This window comes from Ranitomeya variabilis, chromosome 5 (genome assembly GCF_051348905.1).
Source record: "Ranitomeya variabilis isolate aRanVar5 chromosome 5, aRanVar5.hap1, whole genome shotgun sequence".
In the NCBI taxonomy this organism is placed as follows: Eukaryota; Metazoa; Chordata; class Amphibia; order Anura; family Dendrobatidae; genus Ranitomeya; species Ranitomeya variabilis.
Genome location: NC_135236.1, coordinates 32,879,076 through 32,890,710, shown reverse-complemented (window position 1 = coordinate 32,890,710; position 11,635 = coordinate 32,879,076). Strand labels below are relative to the sequence as shown.

Here is an 11,635-nt window from a genome sequence, read left to right as displayed (position 1 = left end):
ATCGTACGATCAGTTAACCTCTTGCCACGGAGGTAATGTACCACCATTATTGTAAAATGCAATTCTCAGCTAACCTTAAACCCTAAATAGTCTGTTTGCACAATGATACGTAGGTCAACAATACCTAGGGCTTTGGTCTTAAGGTACCGTCACACTCAGTGACGCTGCGGCGATATAGACAACGAGCTGACAAACTAGATCGCTGGAGCGTCTCTGTTTAGGTCGCTGTAGAGACGTCAAACACAGCAACTCCAGAACGATGCAGGAGCGATCCAGTGACGTAATGGCGACTCACTTCTCGTTCTCGCTGGTTGATAGCTCCATGTCTGGCATTGCTGGCGTCGTTGCTTTTAATGTCGAACATGACGATACACGCCGACCTAGCGACGAAATAAAGTTCTGGACTTTTAGCTCCGACCAGCGATGGCACAGCGGGATCCAGATCGCTGCTGCGCGTCAAACACAACGAGATCGCTATCCAGGACACTGCAACGTCACGGATTGTTGTCGTTCTCGTTGCAAAGTTGCTGAGTGTGACGGTACCTTTAATGTCCGTGGAGATCAAGTGTTGCGTTACCCAGAAAGAAAGATTCAGTGGATCTTTTAGAACTCAATATCTCAAGCTTTGCCAAATTTTCCCAAAACATTAGATTCACAGAACATAAAGTCTGGTGAATCTCAATACAGTAATTGCTTGAAAAGGAAGGAGAGAGGAGAAAGAGAGAGATAGAGAATCCTCGTGACCATTAGAGCTTACACTTTACAGGAAAGAGAGACTTACCCTGTAACTCTGGAGATAGAAAACGATTTTGCCATGTAAGTTGTGCTCCACTGGGAACTGATGATCTGTGGTTGCCCATGTACTGACCAACACTAGATCCTTCATGGACTGATTAACTCATCACTACTAGAAATCCAATAATAAAAACAACAATGTGGAAGAGAAGCCTTCTAACTTGTTCCAGTCCTACTGGAGATACGGAGCTGCCTTCTTGTGGGAGCAAATACCAATTCTATATCTGGCTTTTCTCAGTTCGGAAGTAAGTTTCCAGTGAAAATGAGGAATAGCCAATGCCTTCCTTTTTAAGAAAGAAGAATGTTACTGTGGTCATCATAGCTACACGAGTCCAGGTCATATCCTCAAATCAATATTTATAGCGCCAGCCTAAAATGTTTTAGAAAAGGAAGTGGGCTAAAAATGGAAGAAAAGCTACAGATACCAAATGCAGTCACAGTCAAAAGTGTTGGCACCCTAGAAACTGTTCCAGAAAATGAAGTATTTCTCCTATAAATTTACTGCAATTACACATGTTTTGTTATATACAGTACATGTTTAACACTGGACATACTTTCACACAAAACCTCCAAAATGCGTCAGAGAAAACTGTTGGCACACCTAAGTTTTGTATTTGGTTGCACACCCTTTGGAATAAATTCCGTAACTGCAGTCAATCGCTGCCTATTACGATCAACAAGCTTCTTACACCTCTCAACTGGAATTTTGGAGCACTTTTCTTTTGCAAACTGCTCCAGGTGTCTCCTATGTGAAGGCGCCTTCTCATAACAGCAATTTTAAGATATTTTTTAAGCTATTTTAATAGCTGTCTACAAATATCTGAAGGGATGTCACTGAAGAGGCATCATCATCATTATTCTCATTTACACACGGAAACAGGAGAAGCAATGGAATGAAACTGAAATGGAGAAGAAAAACTTTTTGGCAGTGAGGGCGATCAAAGAGTGGAACAGGCGGCCACAAGAGGTGATGAGTGCTCCTCCAATGGAAGTCTTCAGAGGCTGGACAGACATCTGTCTGAGATGGTTTAGTGAATCCTGCATTGAGCAGGGGGTTGAACACGATGACCCTGGTGGTCCCTTCTAACACTAGCATTCTATGGTTCTATGATTCTATGATTCTACGATCTCTGCACAGGTGATCAATGGTATATAGATTTGTAACTCATTGCTGGCCACTTCAGAACTCTCCAGCACTTTATTTCCATCCAATTCTGGGGGCTTTTTAAAGTATGTTTGGGTCATTGTCCTGCTGGAAGACCCATGACCTAGGACACAAACCCAGCTTTCTGACAGTGGCACTACATTGTGATCCACAAATCCTTTGGTAACTTTCAGATATCATGATGCCTTATACACAGTCAAGGCACTCAGTGCAAGAGGCATCAAAACAACCCCAAAACATTTTTGAATCACCACCATATTTGACTGTAGGTACAGTGTTCTTTTCTTGGTAGGCCTCATTCCATTTTTGGTAAACATTAGAATGATGTGCTTTAACAAAATGCTCTAGCTTGGTCTCATCTGTCAACCAGAGGTTTTCCCAGAAAGATTTTGGCTTACTCACGTACACTTTGGCAAACTGCAGTCTACCTTTTTCATGTCTCTTTGTCAGCAGTGGAGTACCCTGGGTCTCCTGCCAAAGCATTTCATTTCAATCAAATGTAAACAGAGAGTTCATACTGACCCTGATGCACCCTGAGCCTGCAGGACAGCTTGAATTTCTTTTATACTTGATTGGGGCTGCTTATCCACCATCCGGACTATCCTGCGTTGCAACTTTTTATCAATTTTTCTCTGCCGTCCAAGTCCTTCGAGATTAGCTACAGTGACATGGGTTGTAAACTTGTTGATTATGTTGTGCACCGTAGACAAAGGGACATCAAGATCTCTGTAGATGGACTTGTAACATTGAGCTTGTTGATATTTTTCAACAATTTTGATTCTCATGTCCTCAGACAGGTTTTTCTTTACTTTCTATTCTCCATGCTTAGTGTGGGGCACACAGACACACAATGCAAAGATTGAGTCAACTTCTCCCCTTTCTATCTGGTGTCAGGTATGATTTTCATATTGCCCACATCTGTTACTTCCCACAGGTGAGTTTGAACAAGCATCCCATGCTTGAAACAAAGTTGTTTAAGCACATTTTTGGAAAGGTGGCCATTTTGGGGGTTTTATGTGAAATTTGCCTTTTTTTCTCACATTTTTTGGTGTTCTTTGGTGTTGGTCATGACTGTATGTGCAAAAAAAACCTTCAACCCTTTACATTTTACTCCTACAGAATTGAAGTTCGATCCTTCCAGAGCATGCAAGCCCTTATATTTGCCATTAAGGAGATCAATAAAAATCCAGATCTTCTTCCCAATATCACTCTGGGATTCCAGATTTATGACACTTGCACGGTCATGAGAAGAGCAGCAGAAGGCACCTTGTGGATGTTATCTGGAGGGGAACCAAGTGTCCCAAATTATCATTGTGGTGACGAAGGAACACTGGCTGGAATTGTTGGCGATTCTGCATCTACACGCTCAATCCTCATGGCTCAGATCTTGGGTCTATACAGTTATCCACAGGTAAGGTGAACATTGCCTTCCTTGTTTCAGGAGCTGTTAATGTCACTGAGCTGTTCTTCCTAGCCTAAATAATTTTCTATGTAAATATCACTTTCCATCATCACATCTTGTAAATACATTACTACAATCTTTATTCCTCTATATTTTTATCTGATCTTGCTTGAATTGGTTCACACATACAGGAAAGGCCAGATGTAACAAAAATCAAGATTTGTCAAGTCAGATTTTCTAGGTGCTTCGCTCCAAAAATTTGATTACCGGATGTGTCCCATGTCACTGTTTACGTAGTCAATATGGTCACCATATTGATCCACACCGGGAAGAAACAAAATCCTAATGGTCTTCAGGTAGGAGAAGGCTATGTTGTACTTTCTAATAAAGTTATTTTTCTTTCATTTGTCTACAGATAAGTTACTTCTCCACCAGTCCACTCCTCAGCAATAAGAACTTATTCCCCTCATTTTTCCGTACAATACCAAGTGATACGTTTCAATCTCAAGGTCTAGCTGAGCTAATCCTGTACTATGGTTGGAAATGGGTTGGGTTACTGGCTGCCGACAATGAGTATGGTCAGTTTGCCATTCAGGTAGTAAAGCAAGAAATAGTCCAAGCTGGAGCTTGTGTGGCCTTCATTGAGAATATCATGACTGGACAACCCAACAGAGGTGCTCCACGTATTGTTAATGTTATCAAAGACTCATCAGCCAAGGTGGTGCTAGTCTTGGCTTTAGACATTCATTTCATGCCTGTGGTGGAAGAGTTGGCCAAGCAAAATATAACTGGGAACTTCTGGATAGCCAGTGAATCATGGTCAACTTCTATATTTCTTAACAAAGAAAAGTTCCAACCAGTGTTAATGGGCACTATAGGTTTTGCTATTCACCGGGAGCAGATGACTGGATTTGTAGAACATCTAAACAACATACATCCATCAAATTCTCCTAGTGATCACTTTTTACTTGAGTTTTGGGAAGAAATATTCTCTTGCAAGTGGGCCAACCTCCAAACTAGAGCTGATGGCGTGCTCAACCAAACCATCAATGAATGTATCGGGGATGAAAAATTAGAAAGTGTCATGGCTAACGTGGACCTTAGAATAACATTTAATGTCTACACAGCAGTTTATGCCTTTGCATGGGCTATGCAAAACTTGTTGAAATGTGAACGAGGAAAAGGACCTTTCCTTAATGGTACTTGTGGCCACATCTCATCCTTATAACCTTGGCAGGTAAACGTTGCATATTTACATATTTCTGATGACTAAAAGCCTCTGGTCTCCAGCAGCTGACCAGAGATGAGTTCTTGCAAGGACATAAAAGTCTCAAAAAAGTCTTTGAGTCTCCTACATGCCACATGGCGAATAAGAGCCATGTTATAGCTGTTCAGCAGCTATATCACCAACTGTCCAATACCCAGAAACGGTTGCTCAGCCAAGTGTTTCTGTGTTGTCTATGAAAGAGATGTTTCCAGACATCTCTGGCAGCAACTTTTCTTAAAAGAATGTAATTATATACAGTCCAATATCAGATATCCTTGAAAACAAACTCCCCCGACAATCATCTGTCAGGGGCCCCTATAAATATTAGACTGGTGGCCAAATCCGTCGATATCGACAGGTTTGGCAGATATTTGTATGTGTATTGGGGTTTTTAGACCTTTTGCATGGGAGCCCAATAGCTTCAAGATAAGCCACCGGGTCTGGATAATTATGAATAAACTTTAGAGGCAGGAGCAGAGACTTGAGGAGAACATTCTTGGGATTTCTCTCATTCTGTTGAAAGCTTACAGTAGACAACATTTGAGTGAACTCTTCTTTGTAATACTTGGTTGAATAAAAAATGACTTCTGGCTCTAAAATTGTTACATTTCTGAATTTGTTAATTAGAAAGTAATTGAATTATCCTTTGTATTTCTTCAGCTCCTTCATTATATTAAGACTGTAGATTTTGAGACTAAAGGCAAAACTCGTATATTTTTTGACAATAAAGGGGATCCTCCAGCCCTCTACGACATTGTAAACTGGCAGATGAGTGCCACTGATTCCATGGAGCAGAGGATAGTGGGAACTTATGATTCCAGATTGCCGGAAGGAATTCGAATGAAAATTAACAATACAGATATTATATGGAGCACTGATGTAGGACATACCGAGGTAGGACATTATATTCTGCACAGGTTTAATCTCACACACAGGTAGACTGGGGTCAGGGTGAGACAGATTTGGCAAGTGGAACTTTGTGGTACTTTCCTTTTGGTCAGAATTTTTTTGTCATTTTTAATTTAGGCAGTGGTGGGACAAGCTTCTTCTCCCTAGATCATTATTGTAATGTTTGATAATCCTTTCAATTCTTAGTAATAGCACATACTCCCTCAACAGCGAATCCCTTTTGCACATGTGCAGTTCTCGATACATGGCCACATGTCCATCAAGCCATTACTTTGTAAAAGATTCCACGGGTTAAAGCACATTGTCTCGTGGCAGCCGCCCTCACCTTCATTCTTCACATATCTGAAGGTGGCAATACACCTTTGATTGTTGCCAGAAGAACATATTTGAGGGTGTTTCAAACTTCATCCATGTTAAATACCATGGGAAATAAGAACTGGGCTCTAGGATTTTAGCATGCCGAATTCTGAGGGAAAATAAACTGCTGCTAGTTTTCTGCTAGTGGCTTTCTCCCATATCCTCATTCAGAACCCATGCAAACAAAACCAAATAAGAGTGCATTTTTTTGGGCAAGTTGGAAAGACTAGGTGTTAGGTGAACTGGACAGCTATCTGATCTGTATAGCCAATTTTAGAGTTTTTTCCATCCATATCTTTGGTCTACTCACTCAAACAGAGCATCTGCCTATTCTGTCTAGTTGTTGCACCCTCACCTTCTACAAGCTTTGGCAGAATACGTACAGGTGAAACATAAGGCTCTCTCTTGTACCTATGTAATGCCTTGTTATCAAGTTTTCAATGTGTAAATGTCTATATTGTGAAAACTTATATTTAGACTCCTCAATCAAAATGTAGTCCGAGATGTCCTTTTGGATTCCGAAAGACAACAATTCCAGGAAAGCCAACGTGCTGCTTCAAGTGTGTCCAATGCCCAAAAGGAGAGATTTCAAATCAGACAGGTACCATTAAAACGGTAGGAAGTTATAACATAGCTTATATGGGGAATTTACAAACAGTTTGACTCTCATATTCTTCTCTAGATGCGGTGGAGTGCCAAAAATGCTCTTGGGATACTTGGCCCAATACCCAGCAGGACTTATGCTTAAGAAGAACCATTGAATTTCTTTCCTTTGATGAAGCCATGGGTATCAGCTTGGCAGCCCTGTCTATTGTTTCATCACTCATCCCTCTTGGAGCTCTAGGCATCTTTATTCGTTACAACACAACACCAATAGTCCGAGCAAATAATTGGTCCCTTAGCTGTCTTCTTCTCATTGCCTTATTTTTCTGCTTCCTTAGTTCATTAGGTTTCATTGGATATCCACATCCTGAGAAGTGCATGCTGCGTCAGGAGGCATTTGGCTTGGCATTTACTCTCTGCATCTCTTGTGTCTTGGCCAAAACCATAACAGTAGTTATTGCTTTTAAGGCCACCAAGCCTATGACTAGATTACGACAATGGACTGGGGGAAAGGTGTCCTACTCTGTTATTGCAATTTGTGTTCTCATCCAGATATCTGTTTGTGTTACCTGGCTTTGTTACTCTCCTCCATTTCCCGAGTATGACACACAGACTCCATCCAGTGTCATCATTCTTAACTGTAATGAGGGGTCTCCTTTTGCATTTTGGGTTATGTTGGGCTATTTGGGTCTTCTGGCCATAATCAGCTTCATTGTGGCCTTCTTGGCTAGAAGACTTCCTGACAGTTTCAATGAGGCCAAGTACATTACATTTAGCATGTTGGCCTTTCTTTGTGTCTGGATTTCCTTCATCCCAGCAACTCTCAGTTCCCGAGGGAAGTACACAGTGGCCATGGAGATCTTTGCCATTCTTTCCTCCAGTTGTGCCATTGTTGTTTGTATATTTTTACCCAAATGTTTCATCATATTGTTTCAACCTCACTTGAATGTAAGGCAAAATCTAATGAGAAAAGAGTTTAACCAAAGTAGGACATCCTAGTTCTATCCTTGACCTCTGTATGTGATTGCTATATCAGCAAACCCTAGGCATTGCTTAAGAAGAGTAAGAATATCATGTAAAACTGAGCATTTCAACTATAAATATGTCTAAAAGTGTAGTTATTTCATATATTATACAGTGGCTTGCAAAAATATTCCCCCCTGGGATTTTTACCTATTTTGTTACATTACAACCTGTGTCTAAATGTTTTTGTAATCCGACTTGTGCGAGACGCATCAGCACTAGTGTTGAGCATTCCGATACCGCAAGTATCGGGTATCGGCCGATATTTGCTGTATCGGAATTCCGATACCGAGATCCGATACTTTTGTGGTATCGGGTATCGGTATCGAAACAACATTAATGTGTAAAAGAAAGAATTAAAATAAAAAATATTGCTATACTCACCTCTCCGACGCAGCCTGGACCTCACCGAGGGAACCGGCAGCGTTGTTTGCTTAAAATGCGCGCTTTTCCTTCCTTCCGTGACGTGACGGCTTCTGATTGGTCGCGTGCCGCCCATGTGGCCGCGACGCGACCAATCACAGCAAGCCGTGACGTAATTTTCAGGTCCTTCTAGGCATTCAGTATTTTAAAATTACGTCCCGGCTTTGTGATTGGTCGCGTCGCGGTGACATGGGCGACGCGACCAATCACAAGCCGTGACGTCACGGGAGGCAGGAGACGCGCGCATTTTAAAATGCGCGCGTGTCCAGCCTCCCGTGACGTCACGGCTTGTGATTGGTCGCGTCGCCCATGTGACCGCGACGCGACCAATCACAAGCCAGAACGTAATTTTAAAATCCTGAAGGACCTGAAATTACGTCACGGCTTGCTGTGATTGGTTGCGTCGCGGCCACATGGGCGACGCGACCAATCACAAGCCGTGACGTCACGGGAGGCTGGACACACGCGCATTTTAAAATGCGCGCGTCTCCTGCCTCCCGTGACGTCATGGCTTGTGATTGGTCGCGTCGCCCATGTGACCGCGACGCGACCAATCACAAAGCCGGAACGTAATTTTAAAATACTGAATGCCTAGAAGGACCTGAAAATTACGTCACGGCTTGCTGTGATTGGTCGCGTCGCGGCCACATGGGCGGCACGCGACCAATCAGAAGCCGTGACGTCACGGAAGGAAGGAAAAGCGCGCATTTTAAGCAAACAACGCTGCCGGTTCCCTCGGTGAGGTGAGTATAGCAATATTTTTTATTTTAATTCTTTATTTTACACATTAATATGGTTCCCAGGGCCTGAAGGAGAGTTTCCTCTCCTTCAGACCCTGGGAACCATCAGGGATACCGTCCGATACTTGAGTCCCATTGACTTGTATTGGTATCGGGTATCGGTATCGGATTAGATCCGATACTTTGCCGGTATCGGCCGATACTTTCCGATACCGATACTTTCAAGTATCGGACGGTATCGCTCAACACTAATCAGCACTAAATAGTCTAAGTTGGTGAGGTGAAGTGACAAAAATACAGGCATAAATTAAATTTGTGATCAAATAACCAAAAATTGTCATGTATTGGCATGTATTCAGCCTTTTGCTCTGAAGCCCCTAAAAATTTCTGGTGCAAGCAATTACCTTCATAAGTCACATGCTTAGTGACAGGATGTCCACCTGTATGCAATCTAAGTGTCACATGTCTGTCAGTATATACACTTTACCTTTATGGAAAGGCCACAGAGGCTGCAACACCATTAAGCAAGAGGCACCACTAACCAAACACCATGAAAACCAAGGAGATCTCCAAACAACACCATGAAGACCAAGGAGATCTCCAAACACCACCATGAATACCAAGATCTCCAAACAACACCACGAAGACCAAGGCGATCTCTAAACAAGTCAGGGACAAAGTTGTAGAGAAGTATAAGTCAGGGTTGGCTCATAAATAAACAGCCTAATCTTTGATGATTCCCCGGAGCACCGTCAAATCCTTTAATAAATGGAGAGAACAAACCTGCCAAGAGAGGGCTGTCCACCAAAACTATCAGCCTGGGCAAGGAGGGCATTAATCAGAGAGGCAGCTAAGAGATCAAGGATAACCCTGAAGGAGCTGCAGAGTTAACAAGCAGAGACTGTATTATCTATCCATACAACCACTCCACAGAGGTAGCCTTTATATAAGAGTTGCCAGAAAAAAAAAGCCTTTACTTACACACAAAAATGTTAAGGCTCCTTTAGAGTTTTCCAAAAGACATGTGGGACACTCCCTGTTGTGAACTCCGTTTTCAGGCTCCCTCTTGTGGTCACAGATGGTATTGTGTGACTTTGGTTTTTTGGCTCCCCCTGGTGGTTTGGTTTATTATCCTGCGGGTCTGCTGGATCAGCTGCCTCGTTATTCACCAGGGAGGCTCCTATTTAGCTCTGCTTCACTCCCACTTGTTGCCGGCTGTCAGTGTATTCAGTGCTATTCTGATTACTCCTGATTATCTCGTTTTCTGCCTCTTCAGGATAAGCTAAGTTCTGTTTGAATATTTTTTGCTCATCTGCCTGCAATATGATTTTTGTGTATGATGAGTCTAGTCCAGCTTGCTAACATGTGATTTCTTTTTGCTGGTAAGCTCTGGGGTATGGAGTTGCTTCCCCCGCACCGTTAGTTGGTGCGGGGGCTCGAGCAATCTCTGCGTGGATATTTTGAATAGGGTTTTTTATTGACCGCACAGTTTCCTTCCTATTTTCTGCTATCTAGTATTAGCAGGCCTCATTTGCTAAATCTGATTTCATCTCTGCGTTTGTGCTTTCCCCCTAACTCACCGTTAATATTTGTGGGGGGCTATTCTATATCTTTGGGGTCTTCCACTGAGGCAAGTGAGGACTTACTTTCCCTTCAGGAATAGTCAGTTTCTCAGGCCGTGACGAGACGTCTAGGATTTTTTAGGTAACGTTCCACGGCTGCCTATAGTTGTTTGCGGATAGGATCAGGTTGCGGTCAATCTAGTTACCACTTCCCCAGAGCTAGTAGTCTGTTCAGTTACTTAGCTAGTCCGACCTGCGATCCTTGCCACTAGGATCATAACAGTACAGCCGGCCCATAAAGTGTTAATTGCATGGCAGAAGCAGGAGAAAAGAAGCTTGGAGATATTTTTTTTTTTTTTTGCTGCCGTGTGTCTAGCTGCTGTGTGTCTGGCTTCTCTCCTCCTCTTAATCTTGGTGTGGCTCTGAGTTCAGCTGCTGATATGGATATCCAGAGTTTAGCCTCCAGTGTAGATCATCTTGCTGCAAGGGTACAAAGTATTCAGGATTTTGTTGTGCACAGTCCTATGTCAGAGCCTAGAATACCTATTCCGGAGTTGTTTTCTGGAGATAGATCTAGGTTCCTGAATTTTAAGAACAATTGCAAGTTGTTTCTTTCTTTGAAACCTCGTTCCTCTGGGGATTCTGTTCAGCAAGTTAAGATTATTATTTCTTTCTTGCGTGGCGATCCTCAAGATTGGGCTTTCGCATTGGCTCCAGGGGATCCTGCGTTGCTCAGTGTGGATGCGTTTTTTCTGGCCCTTGGATTGCTCTATGAGGAACCTAATCTTGAGAACCAGGCTGAAAAAGCGTTGTTGGCCCTCTCTCAGGGGCAAGATGATGCAGAGGTGTACTGCCAGAAATTTCGGAAATGGTCGGTGCTTACTCAATGGAATGAGTGTGCCCTGGCTGCAAATTTCAGAAAAGGTCTTTCTGAAGCCATTAAGAATGTCATGGTGGGGTTCCCTACGCCTGCAGGTCTGAATGAGTCAATGACTCTGGCCATTCAGATTGATCGGCGTTTGCGGGAGCGCAAACCTGCGCACCATTTGGCGGTGTCTTCTGAACAGACACCTGAGTCTATGCAATGTGATAGAATTCTGACCAGAAGTGAACGGCAAAATTATAGACGGCAAAATGGGTTGTGCTTTTACTGTGGTGACTCAGCTCATGTTATCTCAGCATGCTCTAAGCGCACAAAAAAGATTGATAAATCTGTCACCATCGGTACTTTACAGCCTAAGTTTATTTTGTCTGTTACCCTGATTTGTTCCCTGTCATCTTACCCGGTTATGGCTTTTGTGGATTCAGGTGCTGCCCTGAGTCTGATGGATTTGTCATTTGCCAGGCGCTGTGGTTTTGTTTTGGAGCCTTTAAAATTCCCTATTCCAC

The 11,635-nt window shown here is 42.8% G+C and overlaps 1 protein-coding gene across 1 annotated transcript; it reads left to right on the top strand.

The window, feature by feature from the left end:
• Window positions 1-933: 933 nt before the first annotated feature.
• Window positions 934-7,497, top strand: LOC143774786 (extracellular calcium-sensing receptor-like). Its single transcript, XM_077262554.1, has 7 exons — window positions 934-1,040; window positions 3,080-3,371; window positions 3,778-4,561; window positions 4,639-4,805; window positions 5,290-5,523; window positions 6,373-6,496; window positions 6,578-7,497. Exons 1-7 carry the CDS (start codon window positions 934-936, stop codon window positions 7,495-7,497), a joined length of 2,628 nt encoding a protein of 875 aa, XP_077118669.1.
• The last annotated feature ends 4,138 nt before the right edge of the window (window positions 7,498-11,635 follow it).

What these genes read in the sequence shown, in the direction of transcription:
- LOC143774786 (XM_077262554.1), top strand. Translation starts at nt 934, where the DNA reads ATGTGGAAGAGAAGCCTTCTAACTTGTTCCAGTCCTACTGGAGATACG. An exon ending in TGGCTTTTCTCAGTTCGGAA is followed by an intron (nt 1,041 to 3,079) that starts GTAAGTTTCCAG and finishes TTACTCCTACAG; the next exon opens with AATTGAAGTTCGATCCTTCC. An exon ending in AGAGATTTCAAATCAGACAG is followed by an intron (nt 6,497 to 6,577) that starts GTACCATTAAAA and finishes ATTCTTCTCTAG; the next exon opens with ATGCGGTGGAGTGCCAAAAA.